Consider the following 24,916-nt stretch of genomic DNA (forward strand, 5'->3'; position numbering starts at 1 on the left):
TATCGGACAACACCATCCGACTCTGAGCAACCGTTTACATTCATGCAGCCAAACCACGCCCAGAACACAGAGACGCACAGTGTCTACAAAAGAAAACTGCCCATCATTAGAGTCGTCAGAACCATGCAACGGTTAGCGGAAAAACTAAAATTATTAACAACAACGTTTAGCCAAAGAATAGCATTTATGAACGATTCAAAGGGACGGTCGCGGTTTTGATTGAAAAGGCTAAATCCTGCGTTAGCTTAGCCAAAAAAACAAATGTTTAAATTGTGTAAACCCACTCAAAGGTTCCCGCCCCTTTAAATCTGAAACAAGGAAGAGGCTAGACATTGACAGTTTTATCAATACTAAACAGTTATATCAACAGAATATATATTTATATACATATATATATATATATATATATATATATATATATATATATATATATATATATATATATATATAAACAACAATCTTCCATCTGAGAAATAAAAGGTAGATAAATACGATGCAGAGGAACAATTTTTTTCCCCCCGTTTTGAGCGTGAAAACATTGCACCGGTTCAGATTGTGACACACGCAGTAGTGCAGTTAACAAGATGACAGACAGGGGGAGCACTGGCAGAAAACGCATGCGCAAGTTCAAATCACTTCAAGGTTTTGCTTTTAGATCTATAATAATTTATTTTTTATTTAATTGTTTTATGTATTTTGACTCAATTTTCAACATATTCTGACAATTTAAGATGTGTTGTTCCAGGTACAAGAGTAACAGAACCCCATATATCCTGATATCAAGCTTTAATAATCTAAAACTGCTCAAAATTTGGAATTGAAGTCGTTTGAACTTTTTAAACAGACATTTTTTGCAGTGCAGCGGTGAAAGTGAAATTTTGTGAGGTTTTTTTGGATTATTGCACAAGATTGAGGCCGGTTTGCAGATTGCACATGTCACAAAATTAAGCACTTTGTATTAATATTACTGGGGTTTTGAAGGTAAAAGGAGAAGCAAGTTTGCAACAGATTTTTTTTTTCTTATTTTACTTTTTTTTTTACAGCATACAGTGAATTTGGCTAAAGCTTTACTTAAAAATAACAAACTGTGAAAGTAGCAAGCACTTTATTTAATCAAAACTGAGTCAAAAAGTGCTTTGTAATGAAATAAAACAAGAAAAATTGCGTATTCTGAGCTAGAAACACGATAAAAGCGTTTATTTACAGCTGCGTCGCCCGTTGCTTCTTCTTTAACAATCAGACCAAAGTTTGAGACATATTTTTGTAGAAAGAGAGAGAAACAGAGGGAATAGGTCCAAACGTCCCGTAGAAAATGGTACACGCTGCAAAAATACCTCTCTGTACCAGTTAAAATGACGAAAAGATGAGTAAAATTTACCAGTTTTGCCTCATTTACCAATAACTTCGTACATTTGACTCGATGATTTTTCACATGATAGAATTATCTATATTAATAAGTCAATTTCAAGTAGAATTTTGTTTGAAAATGTTTGATAAATATGGGTTTTATGGTAAGAAAAGGTCTATTTCAAGCAAACATTTGATTATTTTAAAACGAGCGACGCACAAATTCACTAAAGTCGAGAGTTGGAGTCATTTTAACTGGACGATGGTGTTTGTGTACTTTGTGTAGTTCCTGTAGTGTGTAGTTCGTGTAGTTTGTGTAGTGTGTGTTTGTGTACTTTGTGTAGTTCGTGTAGTTTGTGTAGTGTGTGTAATGTGTGTACTTTGCGTAGCGGACAGAGAGGAGGCAGGGCTGGCTGGTGAGAGGCGTGGCTCATTGGGACTCCTCACAGTACGACAGTGGGAAGTATGGATGTGTAAATATATATATATATATATACCATCTATGCATATACTTAGAACCATGTTTACAGAAAATAACAAACGAGAGGTCGAAGCTTATGTCGAAGTCAAAAGTGACACTAAAAATACCAGATGTACAACGAGGGAGCGGCGGCAAATACAAGGACTATCTACGTGACGTAAAGTGACTTGAATTCAGAAGAAGTTTGGGTGAGTCGGGTTCTGTTAAAGCTGCCGGAGTCGAGTTAGAACGAGTCGGGTCGACCATCAAACTGGACAAAACGTCGCAAAAGTGTTGCGCGTTTTTTATACGAAAACGTCAAAAAAGGACGATTTTGGGGAAAATTCTGTACATTTTAACACAGAATTTAGCCTCGTTTTTGTCTTTTATTTTGACGGCGTTCGACCGATACGTCCCGGCATCGAGAAGTACGGTCGAACATCGCCATGATATCGATATTTCAGTTTCCGATATCGTGCGGCCCCAATTCAAGTCGGTTTCACTCACGTGGACAGTGTGTTTTTTGCCGTGGATTGGTTTGATTTCGGGCGGGGTCAGGCAGTGCTACAGAAAAAGAAGCACATTGTCCTTCAAACATGAGGGAGCGTTGGGTGTTTTTAGGGGGCGGGCCGACGCGGGGGGGGGGGGGGGGGGGGTCTCACAGGGGCCCGTGCCGAGCCTCGTATTTGGCCACGACGTTTTTGCAGCGGCCCAGCTCCTTGCGCAGGTCTGCGACCTCCACGCGCAGCGCCCCGTTCTCCTTTTCCAGGAACGAGGCGCGGATGGCGATCTGGTTCTCCTTGAGGCGCCGCGCATCCCGGGACCGCTTGGCCGCCACGTTGTTCTTCCTGCGGCGAGCCCAGTATCGGTCGTCCTGGGGGGAAACGGAGAGTCGGGCGTTAGCGAAGACAAATGTGTCGCTTCACAGTGCGCCATCAACGTCAAACAGATATTTACAATAACAGAGAAATCGAGCATAATAATAATAATAATAATAATAATAATAAAAGTAATAATCATAATCATAATAATGTGGGCGTGTACCTTGAGGTCCTCTGGGATGAACACTTTGCGTGCCTTGTAATAATAATCATAAATATAGCCGCAAGCGGCGATGATTGGCCCTAGCCACGCCGGCGCCGCCGCAAGAGCAGGGGGCGCGTTAGTGCCCTTATTTTCCTTTTATTACACCTACGGCTGAATCTGTGATGCTGTCGCGTCTTCTCCCCTTTGCTTTACATATGAAGGGAAAAGTTTGCAGCTGCGCCGCACAAAGTCTGTGGCTCTTAGAATGAAAATTTTGATAACTTTTGATGGCCCACTCCTGAAGAGTCTAAGAAAATTTTAGGTTAATAGGGCAAACGCCCTTGGAGGAGTTCGTAAAAGTATAAAATGTTCCTACGCCGTAACAAATGTGACATGGGTGTTTTTGGCTTTTTTACTGGCATGCCAAAATAGAATTTGGTGCAAAATTTGATACATTTTGGGAGAACTAAATTTTGTGGTCCCCATTCAAAAAGCAATTTAATTTTAAATTCTTGGCAAAATGTGCGGCTTTGCTGCACAGAGACCATGACTCTTAGAATAAACATTTGGATAACTTTTGATGGTCCACCCCTGAAGATGAGTCTCACCAAATAGGCGTTCGTAAAAGTATAAAGTGTCAGCACGTTCAAATTTCAGAGATCTGGTGATTTCCCCATTGGAATAACATGGGAGGTTTCTGTCATCGCTACGGCTACGCCGTAACAAATATGACATAAGTCTGGTTGACTTTTTTGATTGGGATGCCAAAATGGAATTTTGTGCCAAATTTCGTAAAATTTCGCACAACTAAACATTTACCCTCCATATAACATTTTATTTCACTCTGTAGGGGGCGCTATCACGCAAATTAATTTATTTCACTTCAAGTAGGTTTAGGGAAAAGAGTTTAACAACTGATTCTAATTTGAGGCAATTCAGACTTTATCTGCGCAACAGCAGCAAATTCTAGCTACAGTTTGTGGCTTCGCCACACAGAGACCGTGACTGATATCAAAGTAATTTGAATAACTTTTGATGTCCCACTCCTCAACATAATTTTCACAAAATTTCAGCTTTTTAGGGCCAACGCCCTGGGAGGAGTTCGTAAAAGTACGACATTTGGAAAAACTCCCGAGTCATGCCTAGCCATTTTTGAACCAATATGGCCGACATTTGGTTGGGTGGACGGCGTTGCCGTAATAATTTTTTTTTACTTCTCTTGTCACCATCTACCTCTGCGCCAAATTTCATGATTCTATGATCAGATTTTTTTGGGGTCATTTCCCATCTCTCAATGCATTTTTGGTACATTTGGGGAGATAAAAAGGAGATAGACAGAATGTAGAGACGCACAATTTTTAGAGGTGTGCAAATTGTTGTGATTTTTCGTCAATGTTCACTGGGTGAAAAATAGGGGGGTTGGTCCCGAGAAGAAAGAAAGAAGAAGAATATTCCCGATGCGAAAACAATGTTTCCCAAATATCATAAACTATACATTTTCGGAAAGCGCTCACGCTTTCTTACCTCATGGTGTGGGTCACCGACGGGTACTTTCGTTAATTTTGAGTGGGCTCCGCCCACTTTGTGTTTTTGGCCCTGGATACAGTAATAATGTTACATTTTTGCATTACATGTTTATATGCACGGAACATGCAAGAGATAGGGAACGTATTCGTGAGCTACTTAGCGCAAATGAGTGCTTTATAAGGGGATGACGACCGCAAAGTTTAGTGCACACTTTTGCGCGGGCTTCGCCCGTTTACAACGGTAATGTTCCATTTTCCTACTACTAATTAGTATGCACAGGGCGTGCGTAACTGGAGGAGTGCGTTATTGAGTGTTTGGAAGTGGGCGAGTGCTTCATGCTCAATTTTGTGCGCACTGCGTGCGCACTTTCGCAGCTGTGCTTTACACGGCCTTACGGAACTGATAGGCCTCTCGCCAGCTTGTGGCGCTCGGGCCTAATAATGTGGGTGTGTACCTTGAGGTCCTCTGGGATGAACACTTTGCGGGCCTTGTAATAATAATCATAAATATAGCCGCAAGCGGCAATGATCGGCCCTCGCTACGCCGCCGCCACGCCGCCGCCACGCCGCAAGAGGAGGGGGCGCTAACGCGCCCCAATTGTCCTTTTGTTACATCTACTGCTGAATCTGTGACGCTGTCACATCTTCTCCCCTTTGTTTTACCATCAAAAAGCAATTTTATTTTGAATTCTTGGCAAAATGTGCGGCTTTGCCGCACAGACACCGTGACTCTTTGAATAAAAATGTGGATAACTTTTGATGGTCCACCCCTGAAGATGAGTCTCACCAAATTTCAGGTTAATAGGGCTGACGCCCTAAGAGGAGTTTGTGAAAGTCTAAAGTGTAAACATGTTCTGGCGATTTCCCCATTGGAATAACATGGAAGGTTTCGGTCATCGTTACGGCAACGCCATAACAATTATGACATGGGTCTCATTGACTTTTTTGATGGGGATTCTAAAATTGAGTTGTGTGTCAAATTTCATATAATTTCGCAAAACTAAACATTTAACCTCCATATAAAATCTGTAGGGGGCGCTGTGGCTCCAAATTAATTTATTTCACTTCAAGTAGGTTTAGGGCAAAGAGTTTAACAACTGATTCTAATTTGACGCAATTCGGACTTTATCTGCGCAAACGGCAGAAATGTAAAATTTGGGAGATTTCTGAAATTCTTGCTACAGTTTGCGGCTTCGTTGCTCAGAGACCGTGACAGGTATCAATGTAATTTGGATAACTTTTGATGTCCCACTCCTCAGTAGCATTTTCACCAAATTTCACCTTTTTAGGGCCAACGCCCTGGGAGGAGTTCGTAAAAGTACGACGTTTGGAAAAACTCCGAAGTCATGTTTAGCCATTTTTGAAGCAATATGGCCGACATTTGGTTGGGCGGACGGTGTTGCCGTAATAATATTTTTTACTTCTCTTGTCACCATCTACCTCTGCGCCAAATTTCATGATTCTACGATCAGATTTTTTTGGGGTCATTTCCCATCTCTCAATGCATTTTTGGTCCATTTGGGGGCGCTGAAGCGTCAATTTATTTTTATTTTAGAAAAGGGAAATAGCCAGAATGTAGAGAGGCACGATTTTTAGAGGTGTGCAAATTTGTGTGACTTTTCGTCAATGTTCACTGGGTGAAAAATAGGGGGGTTGGTCCCGAGAAGAAGAAGAAGAAGAAAGAAAGAAAGAAAGAATAATTTTCCGATGCGAAAACAACGTTTCCCATTTTTCAAATATCATGAACTATACATGCGCTTTCCTACCTCATGGTGTGGGTCCCTGGTCACTGACGGGTACTTTCGTTAATTTTGAGTGGGCTCCGCCCACTTTGTGTTTTTGGCCCTCTATACAGTAATAATGTTCAATTTTTGCATTACATGCTTATATGCACGGAACATGCAAGAGAGTGCTTTATATGGGGATGACGACCGCTTTGCGGTCGTCATCTCAATGTAAAGTGCTCGTTTAGTGCGCACTTTTGCACGGGCTTCGCCCGTTTACAACGGTAATGTTCCATTTTCCTACTACTAATTAGTATGCACGGGGCGTGCGTGAGTGAAGGAGTGCGTTAGTGAGTGTTTGGAAGTGGGCGAGCGCTTCGCGCTCGATTTCGTGCGCACTACGTGCGCACTTTCGCAGCCGTGCTTTGCACGGCCTTACAAGATTAATAGGCCTCTCGCCAGCTTGTGGCGCTCGGGCCTAATAATGTGGGCGTGTACCTTGAGGTCCTCTGGGATGAACACTTTGCGGGCCTTGTAATAATAATCATAATAATGTGGGCGTGTACCTTGAGGTCCTCTGGGATGAACACTTTGCGGGCCTTGTAATAATAATCATAATAATGTGGGCGTGTACCTTGAGGTCCTCTGGGATGAACACTTTGCGGGCCTTGTAATAATAATCATAATAATGTGGGCGTGTACCTTGAGGTCCTCTGGGATGAACACTTTGCGGGCCTTGTAATAATAATCATAATAATGTGGGCGTGTACCTTGAGGTCCTCTGGGATGAACACTTTGCGGGCCTTGTAATAATAATCATAATAATGTGGGCGTGTACCTTGAGGTCCTCTGGGATGAACACTTTGCGGGCCTTGTAATAATAATCATAATAATGTGGGCGTGTACCTTGAGGTCCTCTGGGATGAACACTTTGCGGGCCTTGTAATAATAATCATAATAATGTGGGCGTGTACCTTGAGGTCCTCTGGGATGAACACTTTGCGGGCCTTGTAATAATAATCATAATAATGTGGGCGTGTACCTTGAGGTCCTCTGGGATGAACACTTTGCGGGCCTTCTTGATCATGGGCTGTGGTTTGAGTTCCTCAGCGCTGAACTTGCGTTTGCGCGGGTCAAACATCTCCTGTCCCGGGACGCTGGACAGAGCCAGGTCGGCCGGGTCGGGCTCATAAGAGAGAGGAACCTGGATGGACTCGGGGTCGATGGGGCTGGGCGTGTCCCGAGCAGAGGGCAGCGCTGTGGGGGAGGAGCCACAGGGTTATTCATATAGTATTATTATAACTGATTTGTTTAGTCAGAGGGTCAAGTGATGACGTAAACCTCCAAGGTTTAGTCCTGGTTTAGTCCTGGTTTAGTCCTGGTTTAGTCCTGGTTTAGACCTGGTTTAGTCCTGGTTTAGTCCTGGTTTAGTCCTGGTTTAGTCCTGGTTTAGATCTGGTTTAGTCCTGGTTTAGACCTGATTTAGACCTGATTTAGTCCTGGTTTAGTCCTGGTTTAGACCTGGATTAGTCCTGGATTAGTCCTGGTTTAGTCCTGGTTTAGTCCTGGTTTAGACCTGGTTTAGTCCAGGTTTAGATCTGATTTAGACCTGGTTTAGACCTGGTTTTGACCTGGTTTAGACCTGGTTTAGACCTGGTTTAGACCTGGTTTAGACCTGGTTTTGACCTGGTTTTGACCTGGTTTTGACCTGGTTTTGACCTGGTTTAGACCTGGTTTAGACCTGGTTTAGTCCTTAAAGCAGAACACGTGGTTCCTCTGTTCACATTATATAATACATATAATGACATAATGACAGAAAATACTTTAATACAATAAGAAAAGGTCAGATGAATTATGGGTAATACAGCAGCAGAGATTTAACCCAGAATCACATGTTCTTTCAAACTGAGGAGTTTTTAGGTCACAAATGTCACAGAAGAAGAAGAAGAGCTGCTGCTGCTGGGACACGCTCACGCTACAAGCTACACGCTACACGGGACAAAGAGCTGCTGCTGGGACACGCTCACGCTACACGCTACACGCCACACGCTACACGCCACACGCCACACGGGACAAAGAGCTGCTGCTGGGACACGCTCACGCCACACGCTCACGGGACAAAGAGCTGCTGCTGGGACATGCTCACGCTACACGCCACACGCTACACGCCACACGGGACAAAGAGCTGCTGCTGGGACACGCTCATGCTACACGCTACACGCCACACGCTACACGCCACACGCTCACGGGACAAAGAGCTGCTGCTGGGACACGCTCACGCTACACACCACACGCTACACGCCACACGCTCACGGGACAAAGAGCTGCTGCTGGGACACGCTCACGCTACACGCTACACGCCACACGCCACACGCTCACGGGACAAAGAGCTGCTGCTGGGACACGCTCACGCTACACGCTACACGCTACACGCCACACGCTACACGCTACACGCCACACGCTCATGGGACAAAGAGCTGCTGCTGGGACACGCTCACGCTACACGCTACACGCCACACGCTCACGGGACAAAGAGCTGCTGCTGGGACACGCCACACGCTCAAAGGACAAATGTGTTTGTCACAGTTTGAAATGTGAATCTGAAGAATGATTTTAAAATTCTAAATGAAAAATCCACCTCAAATCTTAACTTTTATTTACAAACCTAACTGTACCATAATTGTGAAAAAATATAACGTCTGAAATAAACATTTGACAAAAACATATTGTCCGTGCGCCGCATTCTCGACCGTGACCACCGTGAGGCGCTGCAGGACCGTATTTGACCGCTCATCGCCCCCCTTGCCGCTCCCCTCAACGCTTGCCTCGCCACCCCCCTCGCCGCCCGCCTCGCCGCACGCCTCGCCACCCTTGCCGCCCGCCTCGCTGCCCGCCTCGCCGCCCCCCTCGCCGCCCCCCCTCACCGCCCGCCTCGCCGCTCGCCTCGCTGCCCCCCTCACCACCCGCTTCGCCGCCCGCTTCGCCGCCCGCCTTGCCGCTCGCCTCACTGCCCCCCTCGCCGCCCGCCTCGCCACCCTTGCCGCCCGCCTCGCTGTCCCCCTCGCCGCCCGCTTGGCCGCCCACCTCGCCACCCCCCTCGCCGCCCGCCTCGCCGCCCCCCCCCCTCACCGCCCGCCTCGCCACTCTCGCCGCTCGCCTCGCTGCCCCCCTCACCGCCCGCTTCGCCGCCCGCCTTGCCGCTCGCCTCACTGCCCCCCTCGCCGCTCGCCTTTCTGCCCCCCTCGCCGCCCCCCCTCGCTGCCCGCCTCGCCACCCTTGCCGCCCGCCTCGCTGTCCCCCTCGCCGCCCGCTTGGCCGCCCCCCTCGCCGCCCGCCTCGCTGCCCGCCTCGCTACCCGCCTTGCCGCCCGCCTCGCCACCCTTGCCGCCCGCCTCGCTGTCCCCCTCGCCGCTCGCTTGGCCGCCCCCCTCGCCGCCCGCCTCGCCGCTTGCCTCGCCACCCGCCTCGCCGCCCCCCCCCCCCTCACCGCCCGCCGCGCCACCCTCGCCGCTCGCCTCGCTGCCCCCCTCACCGCCCGCTTCGCCGCCCGCCTTGCTGCTCGCCTTTCTGCCCCCCTCGCCGCCCGCCTCGCCGCCCCCCTCGCCGCCCGTCTCGCCACCCTTGCCGCCCGCCTCGCTGTCCCCCTCGCCGCCCGCTTGGCCGCCCCCCTCGTCGCCCGCCTCGCTACCCCCCTCGCCGCCCGCCTCGCCGCTTGCCTCGCCACCCGCCTCGCCGCCCCCCCCCTCACCGCCCGCTTCGCCACCCTCGCCGCTCGCTTCGCCGCCCCCCTCGCCGCCCGCCTTGCCGCTCGCCTCACTGCCCCCCTCGCCGCTCGCCTTTCTGCCCCCCTCGCCGCCCGCCTCGCCGCCCCCCCTCGCTGCCCGCCTCGCCACCCTTGCCGCCCGCCTCGCTGTCCCCCTCGCCGCCCGCTTGGCCGCCCCCCTCGCCGCCCGCCTCGCTGCCCGCCTCGCTACCCGCCTTGCCGCCCGCCTCGCCACCCTTGCCGCCCGCCTTGCTGTCCCCCTCGCCGCTCGCTTGGCCGCCCCCCTCGCCGCCCGCCTCGCCGCCCCCCCTCGCCGCCCGCCTCGCCGCTCGCCTCACTGCCCCCCTCGCCGCCCGCCTCGCTGCCCCCCTCGCCGCTTGCCTTGCCGCCCGCCTCGCTGTCCCCCTCGCCACCCGCCTCCCCGCCCGCCTCGCTCCCCTCGCCGCCTGCCTCGCCACTCGCTTCACAGGACAAACTTGTGATGTTTTCCAGATACAATCACAGAGTCAGCTGCTTTTCCTCAGGACAAACTCTTATTCAATGTTTCTAGTGTTTCTAATGTTTCGAACGAGAATGAAACGGAAAAAAAAGATTTGATTGCAATTATTCAAACGGAAATGGAGATTAGATTTGGATTTTAGCCGTTTAATCTCAATATTCAGCGGTTTAAACTCGACCAGCATCTTAAATGTTTGTGAAGTGAAATGTGAGGAAAGACGGTGGAATTATTCAATCAAAATGTCAAAAAAGAATTATGAAAAAGAATTTCAGATTTTCACCATTAATACACTTTATTTGTACCGTATTTCCTGGACTATAAATTGCACCTTTTTTCATAGTTTTGGCCGACTTATACTCCAGTGCGACTTATACTCCAGTGCGACTTATACTCCAGTGCAATTTTTTTGGCTGGTGCGACTTATAGTCCAGAAAATACGGTAAATATTGTAAAAGACACAATAAAACACTTCCATAAATGCTGTTTATAAAGTTTTTGTTGGTTTTTTTACGTGATTTTGAAAAAACAGTTTTTACTTCATCACTTTGAGAATTCGCTCCAGGACAAGAACGTTCCCTCGAGAAACAAACAGGAAGTGGACGTCCTGTTCCTGCGCAAACTGAAGCTGCACCCAAGACCTCTGCTATTAGTACTAATACTACTACTGCTACTAGTACTAATACTACTACTGCTGCTACTAGTACTAATACTACTACTGCTACTAGTACTAATACTACTACTGCTACTAGTACTAATACTACTACTGCTGCTACTAGTACTAATACTACTACTGCTACTAGTACTAATACTACTACTGCTACTAGTACTAATACTACTACTGCTGCTACTAGTACTAATACTACTACTGCTACTAGTACTAATACTACTACTACTAGTACTAATACTACTACTGCTGCTAGTACTAATACTACTACTGCTGCTACTAGTACTAATACTACTACTGCTACTAGTACTAATACTACTACTGCTACTAGTACTAATACTACTACTGCTGCTACTAGTACTAATACTACTACTGCTACTAGTACTAATACTACTACTGCTACTAGTACTAATACTACTACTGCTGCTACTAGTACTAATACTACTACTGCTACTAGTACTAATACTACTACTGCTACTAGTACTAATACTACTACTGCTGCTACTAGTACTAATACTACTACTGCTACTAGTACTAATACTACTACTGCTGCTACTAGTACTAATACTACTACTGCTACTAGTACTAATACTACTACTGCTACTAGTACTAATACTACTACTGCTGCTACTAGTACTAATACTACTACTGCTACTAGTACTAATACTACTACTGCTGCTACTAGTACTAATACTACTACTACTACACGTACTATCAGTCTTAAAGCAGGTCCTTCACACACCAAACTTTACAATCTCATAATCAACATTATTCTGATTTGTAAGTTTTTTGGCATTTTTTTCAGTCGGATTGAGTTAAATAAGGAATAAAACATGTGTTTGTATCTAATATATATCTAAAAGAAGCAAAAAATCCCATTCATTTTTACTTGAATGATTTTTTGTCAGAAACGTGGAAAACTAAATGAACGTGGAAAGTACAGAAACCTGCGTAAAAGTCTAAAGTATTCCATGTAAAAAGAACTCCAGTCCTTTCCTTTCCGTTCAGCCTGTATTAATCATTTTAATACAACTACGACTGGCTGCAACTTCTACTGTTGTATTTATTTAATCATGAAGTTTTGTTAAAATTTACAAAAAAATTCACCGTTAAGACAGTAAAATGCATAAAACTGTATCGTAGTTTGCGACATTTTGAACACAACGCTTTATCACTGTTACTACTTATTTAGTTGTTTTAGTGTTTTTTTCTTCTGGTTCACGAGGATTTGAAGCTGATCCGTTTTGAAGCCGGATTAAGAAACAACAGGCTCCAGTGTCGCCATAACTGCACAATAAAGTCGTTATGTGAGCAGCGCTTTTACAGTCGCTCAGAGATTAACAACATGGAACTGTTTTCAGGTGATTCATAAGAAACAAGAGTTAAAGACGCTTTGTTAAAAAAGAAAAAACGTCCTTAAATAGAAAGAGCGGCTTAAGATTTAACTTTCCTGTCGTTTATAATAGTGTCTTGAAACCCTGGAGAGGTCGACGCCCACGGCATTCTGATGATAAACAGTCTCTCAGCCAGGGACAATAGGAGGCTAATGGCCTATTAAAGGACTAAGAGGAAACAAAGAGGGTTAGTTTCTGGTGAAACCAACAACACTTTTTCAGAGTAGGATAAATATATTGGTTCTCAGTTTGAGAATGACTCTCTAATGAGAATCAAAACGTTTCATATTTTCCTAAAACAGAGTCCAGATGAATCTTTTTCTACAGTAAAGCAAAATGTCAAAAAAGAATAAACTTTTTAAGATTTTCAACAATAATACATTTTAATTGTGGTAAATATTCTCCTTTTATGAAGTATTTAAAATGTCTCACTGTTCAATAGATGTAATCAATCGGCTTTGACCTTTGACCTCCAGTGACCTGAGTTCACTGGTGCAAAATGGCCGCCGCCGAGCGAAAGCCTCTTAACGATCTAAACTGGACCAACGCCAGCGACGCCCAAAATATGCCCGTCCTGATTTACATCAACCTCTGACCTCGAGAAAAAACACGGGTGAAAACACGAGAGAAAAAAGAGGAAAAACAGGGGTATAAACAAGAGTAATACAGGAGTAAAAACAAGAGTAAAACAGGAGTAAAACGGGTAAAAACAAGAGTAAAACGGGTAAAAACAGGGGTAAAAACAAGAGTAAAACAGGGGTAAAAACAGGTGAACCAGCCGCAGTGGTAGAAAAGAGGGTAAACAACAGAAGTTATCTCTGAAGCAGACTTTGGATCACACGCAGCTGAACTCATGACCTGTTTCTAAGTCAAAGTGCGCTGTAGTAAAAGGTTTAAATCTACTCAAATCAACAGTTAGTTGTAATTAAATCTAAACTAGATCTAAATCTAAACTAGGACAAAAACATCTGTAGTTCAGACGTGACTTTTAAACATGAACTGAGCGTGTAAATGTCATGTATGTTTTGTATGTTTTGTGTTTCTGCTCCGTCACAATGATATTAGAGTTTGTTTTCATTCTAAATAAAGCTGCAGCTGAAGGGGGCGGAGCCAGGGCTGTTCTGAGTGCGCTCAGTCGACACGGCTTTGTTCACAATAAAACAACACTGAGATCATGTGACTCGGGCAGCAGCTCAGCAGAGTCCACGTGAGGGGGGAGGAGAGGGAGGGAGAGAGAGAGAGAGAGGGAGAGAGGGAGGGAGGGAGGGAGAGAGAGGGAGAGAGAGGGAGGGAGAGAGTGAGGGGGGAGGAGAGAGAGGGGGGGAGGAGAGAGAGGGGGGGAGAGAGAGAAAGAGAGAGTGAGAGAGGGGTGAGAGGGGGAGGGCGAGAGAAAGAGGGGGAGGATAGAGAGAGGGAGAGAAGGGACAAACTGTGAAACAGAGCGAGAGCTGCTGCCTCTCAGGTTCATGTTCAGGACGTCTCCTGCTGCTGCACATGTGGAGCCAGCCCCTCAGCTCACATGCACTCTCACCCTTCACGTGCACTCTCACCCTTTACGTGCACTCTCACCCTTTACGTGCACTCTCACCCTTCACGTGCACTCTCACCCTTCACGTGCACTCTCACCCTTTACGTGCACTCTCACCCTTCACGTGCACTCTCACCCTTCACGTGCACTCTCACCCTTCATGTGCACTCTCACCCTTCACCCTTCACGTGCACTCTCACCCTTCATGTGCACTCTCACCCTTCACCCTTCACGTGCACTCTCACCCTTCACGTGCACTCTCACCCTTCACGTGCACTCTCACACTTTACGTGCACTCTCACCCTTCACGTGCACTCTCACCCTTTACGTGCACTCTCACCCTTCACGTGCACTCTCACCCTTCACGTGCACTCTCACCCTTCGCCCTTCACGTGCACTCTCACCCTTCACGTGCTCTCTCACCCCTCACCCCTCACCCTTCACGTGCACTGTCACCCTTCACGTGCACTCTCACCCTTCACGTGCACTCTCACCCTTCGCCCTTCACATGCACTCTCGCCCTTCACGTGCACTCTCGCCCTTCACGTGCACTCTCACCCTTCACGTGCACTGTCACCCTTCACGTGCACTCTCACCCTTCACGTGCACTCTCACCCTTCGCCCTTCACATGCATTCTCACCCTTCACGTGCACTGTCACCCTTCACGTGCACTGTCACCCTTCACGTGCAGTCTCACCCTTCACGTGCACTCTCACCCTTCACGTGCACTCTCACCCTTCACCCTTCACGTGCACTCTCACCCTTCACGTGCACTCTCACCCTTCACCCTTCACGTGCACTCTCACCCTTCACGTGCACTCTGATCCTTCACGTGCACTCTCACCCTTCACGTGCACTCTGACCCTTCACGTGCACTCTCACCCTTCACGTGCACTCTCACCCTTCACGTGCACTCTCACCCTTCACGTGCACTCTCACATGTGACGCCGCAGATCTGAGGCCAATAGTAAAAACACAAATCTATCATTCGTCATAACTGACCCAAAGATCTAAACGACAGCAGATTTTCACGCTTCGAGAAGGAACAAGGAGAGAACATCATGTTAATGACATAACTACAGCAGCTCATGAAGAAACTGTGGAACGCAGAAGGAACGCAGGAGTAACGCAGGAGGAGCGCAGGAGGAGCGCCGGAGGAACGCAGGAGTAACACAGGAGGAGCGCCGGAGGAACGCAGGAGTAACACAGGAGGAGCGCCGGAGGAACGCAGGAGTAACGCAGGAGGAGCGCAGGAGTAACACAGGAGGAGCGCCGGAGTAACACAGGAGGAGCGCCGGAGGAGCGCAGGAGTAACGCAGGAGGAGCGCAGGAGGAGCGCAGGAGGAACGCAGGAGTAACACAGGAGGAGCGCAGGAGTAACACAGGAGGAGCGCCGGAGGAGCGCAGGAGTAACGCAGGAGGAGCGCAGGAGGAGCGCAGGAGGAGCGCAGGAGTAACGCAGGAGGAGTGCAGGAGGAGCGCAGGAGTAACGCAGGAGGAGCGCCGAGGAACGCAGGAGTAACGCAGGAGGAACGCAGGAGGAGCGCAGGAGGAGCGCCGGAGGAACGCAGGAGTAACGCAGGAGGAACGCAGGAGGAGCGCAGGAGTAACGCAGGAGGAGCGCAGGAGGAGTGCAGGAGGAGCGCAGGAGTAACGCAGGAGGAGCGCCGAGGAACGCAGGAGTAACACAGGAGGAGCGCGGGAGGAGCGCAGGAGGAGCGCAGGAGTAACGCAGGAGTAACGCAGGAGTAACGCAGGAGGAGCGCGGGAGGAGCGCAGGAGGAGCGCCGAGGAACGCAGGAGGAGCGCAGGAGGAACGCAGGAGAAACGCAGGAGGAGCGCGGGAGGAGCGCAGGAGGAGCGCAGGAGTAACGCAGGAGTAATGCAGGAGGAGCGCAGGAGGAGCGCCGGAGGAACGCAGGAGTAACGCAGGAGGAGCGCGGGAGGAGCGCAGGAGGAGCGCAGGAGGAGCGCCGGAGGAACGCAGGAGTAACACAGGAGGAGCGCAGGAGGAGCGCCGGAGTAACGCAGGAGGAGCGCGGGAGGAGCACAGGAGGAGCGCAGGAGCGCAGGAGGAGCGCCGGAGGAACGCAGGAGAAACCTACAGGACGGACCTTAACCCTGCTTCATCTTCCACATGTTTCAGGACAAAACCAGGTCCAAACCCACTTTCTTCAGCTTTAACCGTCTTAGTCCTAGTTTAGGGAGTTTAGTCCTAGTTTAGTCCTAGTTTAGTCCTAGTTTAGTCCTAGTTTAGTCCTAGTTTAGTCCTAGTTTAGGTAGTTTGGTCATAGTTTAGTCCTAGTTTAGGAGCGCAGGAGTAACGCAGGAGTAACGCAGGAGGAGCGCAGGAGGAGCGCCGGAGGAACGCAGGAGTAACGCAGGAGGAGCGCGGGAGGAGCGCAGGAGGAGCGCAGGAGGAGCGCAGGAGGAGCGCCGGAGGAACGCAGGAGTAACACAGGAGGAGCGCAGGAGGAGCGCCGGAGGAACGCAGGAGTAACGCAGGAGTAACGCAGGAGGAGCGCAGGAGTAACGCAGGAGGAGTGCAGGAGGAGCGCAGGAGTAACGCAGGAGGAGCGCCGAGGAACGCAGGAGTAACGCAGGAGGAGCGCGGGAGGAGCGCAGGAGGAGCGCAGGAGTAACGCAGGAGTAACGCAGGAGTAACGCAGGAGGAGCGCGGGAGGAGCGCAGGAGGAGCGCCGAGGAACGCAGGAGTAACGCAGGAGGAGCGCAGGAGGAGCGCAGGAGGAACGCAGGAGTAACGCAGGAGGAGCGCAGAAGGAGCGCAGGAGGAGCGCAGGAGAAACGCAGGAGTAACGCAGGAGGAGCGCGGGAGGAGCGCAGGAGGAGCGCAGGAGCGCAGGAGGAGCGCCGGAGAAACCTACAGGACGGACCTTAACCCTGCTTCATCTTCCACATGTTTCAGGACAAAACCAGGTCCAAACCCACTTTCTTCAGCTTTAACCGTCTTAGCCCTAGTTTAGGGAGTTTAGTCCTAGTTTAGTCCTAGTTTAGTCCTAGTTTAGTCCTAGTTTAGTCCTAGTTTAGGGAGTTTAGTCCTAGTTTAGTCCTAGTTTAGTCCTAGTTTAGTCCTAGTTTAGATAGTTTAGTCCTAGTTTAGTCCTGGATTTGACCTTTTTTTCTAACTTTAGTAATGATAAAGTAAAGTTAATGTTACATTTAGCTTTTGTAGAGTACTATTCAGAATGAAATCCCCTTATTTTGCTCCTAATGTTGTTCTTTCTCAGTTGTTCTGAATATTTAGTGTACTCTCGAATACTCTTGTCGTTCCTCTTCACGTCGTGCTGTAATAATATAACAACCTTTCCTCTTTATCTGGCGCCGTTGGCCAACTCTTTCCACGATCTCTGAAAACGCAAATAAAAGCGCTCAATCTGGAGTTTGACCTGTTCAGCCGCCGGGTCAAAGATTCACGTTCCAGGAGCAGAAACGAGGAAGAAATTAGAATAATAAACGGCTAAACGAAGTCGAGAATCTGCGAAGAACTTCACCGACTAAAGATTTGACTCAAAATATCTCAAAACTAACAACTAAAGACGTTCCACATGACAAAAAACAACAAAGACGTCCTTTTCCTCAAACTTATCAACCCCAGTTTTTGTCTCGTTAAAAACAACTAAAAATGCCTTAATTTATGACAATTCACAACCAAATTGTCACGTTTCTTCCTCCAAACTCCACTGACCCTTGACCTTTCCATTCAAAAATCCCAGAATCTCGATTTCGAGCCGAGTCAGAGTCAAACCGAACTCGCGATGCCGTAAAACCCACCGGATTTCACGCAAAAAAGACAACTATTTCAACAGAAGCAGAAAGAAGCGGTGGATTCAGCTGTAAAACGCCAGATTCACATTCATTGGCAGTAAAAAAGCAGCTAACAAGGCGCTTCATTGTGTGCACCGCCCCAGATAAACGCGGCGTAATTGGAATGTTTGCGCGCATCCTCAGATCGCCTCGGCGCTCTAACGGGATAATCACCGGAATGATGATGATTGTGCCTCAGAACGTCCACCCGCAGACGCGCACTCCGAGCAGCAGGTGGCGACGTTCACTTCGGGGTCGCGTCGGGGTCGAAGGGCGATCGGGAGGAATTTAAATGTGAGCGCTTCAGATGTTTCATTGTGAGGAACCCTAACCCAACAACAACAACAACATCCTGTTTTCTAACACGTTTAAAATCCTCACATTTGTTTTACTTGAACCAAAAAATACTTGATTTAGATTTAAAAAAAACGTATCATTTGTTTCAGCCATATTGTTATTATCTATATATATTATCCTTTTGTTTCTATGGGGAACGTTCTGGTTCTAAGGGGCCCCCAGGAGTCACGTCTCGACCGGCTCTGGCCCATAACTACAAACAGAACATAACTAATGTTTTATAAATATATTAGGTCCACGTCATAATTGAATTATACTTTTTAATCCTGAAGTCGATCTGAGCGTTTCATAAAAAGACATTCAGTAATTCCAGTGTGTGTGTGAGGGGCGTGGCTAAAGCTAGCGTGTGTGAGGGGCGTGGCTAAAGCTAGTGTGTGTGAGGGGCGTGGCTAAAGCTAGTGTGTGTGAGGGGCGTGGCTAAAGCTAGTGTGTGTGAGGGGCGTGGCTAAAGCTAGTGTGTGTGAGGGCCGTGGCTAAAGCTAGTGTGTGTGAGGGCCGTGGCTAAAGCTAGCGTGTGTGAGGGGCGTGGCTAAAGCTAGTGTGTGTGAGGGGCGTGGCTAAAGCTAGTGTGTGTGAGGGCCGTGGCTAAAGCTAGTGTGTGTGAGGGCCGTGGCTAAAGCTAGCGTGTGTGAGGGGCGTGGCTAAAGCTAGCGTGTGTGAGGGGCGTGGCTAAAGCTAGCGTGTGTGAGGGGCGTGGCTAAAGCTAGTGTGTGTTAGGGGCGTGGCTAAAGCTAGTGTGTGTGAGGGGCGTGGCTAAAGCTAGTGTGTGTGAGGGGCGTGGCTAAAGCTAGCATGTGTGAGGGGCGTGGCTAAAGCTAGTGTGTGTCAGGGGCGTGGCTAAAGCTAGTGTGTGTGAGGGGCGTGGCTAAAGCTAGTGTGTGTCAGGGGCATGGCTAAAGCTAGTGTGTGTGAGGGGCGTGGCTAAAGCTAGCGTGTGTGAGGGGCGTGGCTAAAGCTAGTGTGTGTCAGGGGCGTGGCTAAAGCTAGTGTGTGTGAGGGGCATGGCTAAAGCTAGTGTGTGTGAGGGGCGTGGCTAAAGCTAGCGTGTGTGAGGGGCGTGGCTAAAGCTAGCGTGTGTGAGGGGCGTGGCTAAAGCTAGTGTGTGTCAGGGGCGTGGCTAAAGCTAGTGTGTGTCAGGGGCGTGGCTAAAGCTAGTGTGTGTGAGGGGCGTGGCTAAAGTTAGCGTGTGTGAGGGGCGTGGCTAAAGCTAGAGTGTGTCAGGGGCGTGGCTAAAGCTAGTGTGTGCGAGGGGCGTGGCTAAAGCTAGCGTGTGTGAGGGGCGTGGCTAAAGCTAGTGTGTGTCAGGGGCGTGGCTAAAGCTAGTGTGTGTGAGGGGCGTGGCTAAAGCGAGCGTGCACAGGAACAGTTTTGCCTCATTTCTTTGACTTCTCTGCATGTGAGGGGCGTGGCTAAAGCCTCTACGCCGCGTTTGAACCTCTCTTTATGTCACGCTTTGGATCATGTCAGACGCATTATGACCTGGAAATATCAGATGTAAACAGGAAACAGCTGTTGCTAATGCGCTTTGCTAGTTTTGTGTCGCTAAGGCTCCACATATAAGTTAGCATCAGTGGAATCACGGCACTTTAACACAAGATCAAGTCAGAGTTTGCTTCTTGTTTTTGGCCTGAGTCTGCGTTCTCTCTCTTCCAATCATCTGGCTGTGCTGTGAAGCCCCTCCTCCTGAGAAACACCGCTCTACCCCGCCCCCAAACCCGTGCGAACCCACTACACCTTTAGCGTACCTGAGGGCGGGCTGTGGATGCAGGCCTGCGCCGCCATGGCCGAGTGCACCGAAGTGGTGGCGCGGCTGCTCAGGTCGACCACGGAGGGTGTGTGGGGCGTGTGCGGGGATGGCGGCGGGGGAGGGGCCTGCGACTGCGGCGCCGGGGCCGAGAGGTCGCCGCCCACCGTGTTGGCCGGGATGCCGTTCTCCGACAGGAACTCCTCCAGGTCCATGTACTCCAGCTGGAAGTTGTCGCCGTCGTAGGGCAGCTTCTTGTCCCAGAGCGTGGGCCCCAGGAAGGCGGACTGAGGGTGACTGGCCACGCCGCCCTCGTCCTCCAGCTTCTTCTCCTTCTCATTGTCCTTTCCGAAGCCTGCAACAGACGCAAACACCACACGATTACATCACACAACCTCAAACGCACTGAACACCATTATATTTCACATTTGACTCAACATTTTGCCCGTTTGTCCCAGTTTTATCCATTCGTGTAAAGTTTATAATTGTACTTCCTGGTTGGACGTGAGCAGATATGACATAGAGGTGATTCCACAGCTGTTACCTAGCAACCAGCCAAAGTCCACATAAATGACACAATAGTTCTGATCTGACACAATAATACCATAAAACACCTTTATTTAGTCCAACCATGGTTTAAACTGTCTATGTGTCGCACATTGATGACATCACAGAGGGACTCAGCTCTACGTCCTGTCATTTTAAACAAAGATTTTTTTTTTAAATGTCTTCACAAACTGCGACTTAAGGAAAGTAAAAGGTCAAATTAGATTAATTTGGTCACATTTCTATCATATTTTCTACTTTCTAAAGTGGAAAAAGTACCATTTAATATAAGATAAGTTACAAAGTGCTTGAAATAAGAAGTATTTTGCTTGTTAGTAGTATATTTACCTTAAAGTAAGATTGCCAGTGGAACAAGCATAAAATATCTTGTTTTGCGTAAAATAAGAAAAATACAAGTGCTTTTTAACTTGAAATTGTTTAAAAATGATAATAATAATTAACATATAAGAAAATCTAAATATACTAAAATGTAGATAATATGACTTAATTTGATCACTTTAAACATAATGTCTCATTTAAGATGGTCCCCTCTCCTCACAGTGACCTCATTTGACCCAGGACGTGCTGGTGACCCACACGAGTTCAATTATTTGTACTTTTTTGAGAAATAAGTGGGTTTAATTTTAATTTCCCAATAATAACAAAAGAATGTAAAGCATATTTTAATTGAAAACTGTATATTTATAGTAAAAAAAATGTTCAAATAGCACAATAAATAATTCACATAAATGTTATTGATGCTGTAAATTATGACTTTTTCACGTGGTTATTTTGGAAACGTGAGAAGTTTGTGACCTGGACTCTGAAGCTTCTGGTTTGACTTGACCCACAGACAGACTCCACCCTGTTCCTCTGCATGTGGAGGCGGGGCTTTGGCTTTGTTTACATCGGTCGTTTCTGTGAATGAGCTCGAGCGAACGGCGTCTGGGGAACTGAACCGGCGACCCACGTATCCAAACGACACGCGCTGTTTATAGACGAGATCACCACGAGGACGAAAAAGATACAAATCTGTTCAAGAAGAAGGTTTAAAGAGGAACTGGGACCAGGATTGGACCAGGAACCAGGACTGGACCAGGACTGAATCAAGTCCAAACCAGGACTAAACTACACCATAAAGAAAACCAAGTCTGGTCTAAACTCCATCATGTGTTTTATAGAAGAACCTTAGATTAAACCAGGTCAAGAACCAAAAGCAGATTTCAGACAAAGATAAATGTTTTTGACGGCACAAGAAAAGAGACTAAACCAGTTTACGCTAAACAAGATCAGATCTTAGCAAGGACTAAACCAGGTCTAAACTGGGACTAAACTTAGACTAAACCAGGTCTAAACAGGGACTAAACCAGGACTAAAAAGTGTGTTAAAAAAGGTAAAACTGGCTATAAACCAGGACTGAGCCAAGACAAAACTCGAAAACAACAAAACTCCAGTCCTTTGTTTGTTTGTTTGACAAGGTGTAATTTGTCTTTATAAATGAATCAAACACAAGAATAATTAAAAGACATGATGAATTTCTTTAACGTAAAACTCTCAAAACGACCGCGTTCACCATAGAAACCTCCACTTTTAAACCTCTTTATCTCTGTATTATCACTTTATCTGCTGTTTGGTTTCATCTTCTGTTTCATGTGTTTTCAGGTCAACGATGACGCACACGAGACGTTTCAGCGCCTGAAACGTCCCGACATCAGAGCGAGTCCAGTGAGAAACATTCACTTTTAGTAATTTTAATATTATTCAAACGTTTGACACATTTACAGCCGAATCACAAACGTTTTTTACTTTGATTCAATAATTCCACTGTTTTTATTATAAAACGTCTTTTATTTGCATTTTACAGTCGCTACAGTCCAGATATTTATCAAATTAGTTCATGATTATAAAGTTTAAAACGAAGAATATTTCATGTAGATGCAAAAAAGAAAAAATTGACATTGGTAAAAGAAAGAATACTTAGTTTATTACTTATTTTAAATGTTATAACTAGTTTATTACGATCACTGAAGTCATTTTAACTCGTTAATAATCGAGTTTTCGCAGATATCGGTGTCGTAAATGCCCCCAGTCCAAGTCTCAGGAAGTCCAAAAAACGACTCGTTTACACCGCCACGAAAGTGCGTCCAGTTTGAGCTCTGTCAGAACGTAAACGACTGAACGTGTACGTTAATAACTGGGTCAGAGTCATAGCATTAGCCGCCGAAAGACATTATTATTGTGGTATTGTTATCATTATCTGGACTGTACCGACTCTAAAAGACATTTCTATGACAAACATTAAACCAAAATGTGAAAAAGGAATGATTAATTTCAGATTTTTCACGCTTTATTCGTAAACATTTACCACAGTTCAACATTTATTTGGTTGATAATGTATTTAAAAAGTCTCAATTTGCAACAGAAATAATTGTTTGACTGATCTACTACAAACGTGTGTTATTTATACTTACTTTTTAACTCAAATACAACTTAATTGTGTCACGTTTTATCATTTCAGCTCGTTATTTGAGTGATTTTAAGGTGTTTATGAGGTTTAAACCGCGTGAGTCGCTCCACCTGTAGCGCGCAGAGAACACGTCAAGTGCGAAACTGCGCCGTCTGCTGGCGGAAAGTGTCACGACAACTGTTTATAACCTTTACGGTAAAAACGACTTAAAAAACGGCACTTTTGTGAGCGCGGATCGCGCGCGTGTTGAACGCGAAGTCACAAGTCATAAAAACAACAACAATTCCGAGTTTATGCGTCGCACTCATGACGCTCCAGAACTAATGCGATTACGGCAAATATTTAGGCACGAAACGCGGTTGAAACGCGCCCGGTGACGAGAAACACGGCAAAACAACAACAACAACAAACAACAACATCAGTTCGTGTTTCTTCGTTTAAAAACTGCAGAGCGCGCGGCGGGTTTGATGCGCAACAGACGCGTCAGGAGCGACACGATGGAAGCGGCGCTTCTGCTGGCTGGACACGGGGGACGCGGCTGGACACGGGGGACATCGCACTCACCGTCGTCATGGTGGAACGGCAGCTTGAGCGGGTTCTCCAGCAGAGACTTGAGGACGCCGTGAGTCGGCGGCAGGAACGCGGCGCTGAACGGAAGCGGTCTGGCCATTTTCTCCATCAAGTCTCACGATCAAGGAGAAAAACACACCGCGGGAGAGAAAGACAAAAACCCAACGACAACGACGAGTCCTCCGCGACGCGCGTCAAGAGTGCGCTGCTGTCCCCGGCGCGGGAGGTGCAGGAGGTGCGGGAGGTGCGGGAGGTATCGGTGGGTGCTCCTGGGTGCTCCTGGGTGCTCCTGCGTGTCTGACAGGCTCGAGCGCTTCAGGGCACTGGGAGGCGCGGAGAGGGGCGGGGCATGGGCGTATGGGGAGGAGCCACACGCTTTTTATTAGCAGAGGGGGAGGAGCCACGCTGTTTCATTATAACGCCGCGGAGCGAAGCCACAGCGCGAGGGAGCGTTCACACTGCGCACGCGCGGTGGCCAACTTCAGATGTTGTTTTGAAGAGTTTATGAAAGAAACGCCACTTATACAGAGACGCCGGGTCTATATCGGGTCTATACCGGGTCTATACAGGGTTTATACCGGGTTTATACCGGGTTTATACCGGGTCTATACCGGGTCTATACAGGGTCTATACCGGGTCTATACCGGGTCTATACAGGGTCTATACCGGGTCTATACAGGGTCTATACCGGGTCTATACCGGGTCTATACAGGGTCTATACCGGGTCTATACCGGGTCTATGCAGGGTCTATACAGGGTCTATACAGGGTCTATACCGGGTCTATACCGGGTCTATACAGGGTCTATACCGGGTCTATACAGGGTCTATACCGGGTCTATACAGGGTCTATACAGGGTCTATACCGGGTCTATACAGGGTCTATACAGGGTCTATACAGGGTCTATACAGGGTCTATACAGGGTCTATACAGGGTCTATACCGGGTCTATATCGGGTCTATACAGGGTCTATACAGGGTCTATACCGGGTCTATACAGGGTCTATACCGGGTCTATACAGGGTCTATACCGGGTCTATACAGGGTCTATACCGGGTCTATATCGGGTCTATACAGGGTCTATACAGGGTCTATACCGGGTCTATACAGGGTCTATACCGGGTCTATACAGGGTCTATACCGGGTCTATACCGGGTCTATACCGGGTCTATACCGGGTCTATACAGGGTCTATACAGGGTCTATACAGGGTCTATACCGGGTCTATACAGGGTCTATACCGGGTCTATACCCGGTCTATACAGGGTCTATACCGGGTCTATACAGGGTCTATACCGGGTCTATACAGGGTCTAAACCAGGACTAGACCAGGTCTGGGACATGGCCGAGCTCTACGACTGACCCAGACTGAGACCGGGTGTGAACACAGCGCATTCAACCAACACTTTTCTGACAGTTTAAACCATGGTTGGACTAAATAAAGGTGTTTAATGGTCTTATTGTGTGTCAGACCAGAA

General features: G+C 47.7%; 1 protein-coding gene across 1 annotated transcript; it reads right to left on the reverse strand.

Moving 5' to 3' along the window:
- Positions 1–444: 444 nt before the first annotated feature.
- Positions 445–23,577, reverse strand: hlfa (HLF transcription factor, PAR bZIP family member a). Its single transcript, XM_072442668.1, has 4 exons — positions 23,436–23,577; positions 19,860–20,213; positions 7,126–7,340; positions 445–2,681 (listed from the first exon to the last, which is right to left on the reverse strand). Exons 1-4 carry the CDS (start codon positions 23,548–23,550, stop codon positions 2,466–2,468), a joined length of 900 nt encoding a protein of 299 aa, XP_072298769.1. The 5' UTR covers positions 23,551–23,577; the 3' UTR covers positions 445–2,465.
- Between the last annotated feature and the right edge of the window lie 1,339 nt (positions 23,578–24,916).

Source organism: Eucyclogobius newberryi, unplaced genomic scaffold, assembly GCF_026437365.1.
Source record: "Eucyclogobius newberryi isolate DKJ021-1_F unplaced genomic scaffold, fEucNew1.0.hap1 SCAF_13, whole genome shotgun sequence".
Taxonomy (NCBI): domain Eukaryota; kingdom Metazoa; phylum Chordata; class Actinopteri; order Gobiiformes; family Gobiidae; genus Eucyclogobius; species Eucyclogobius newberryi.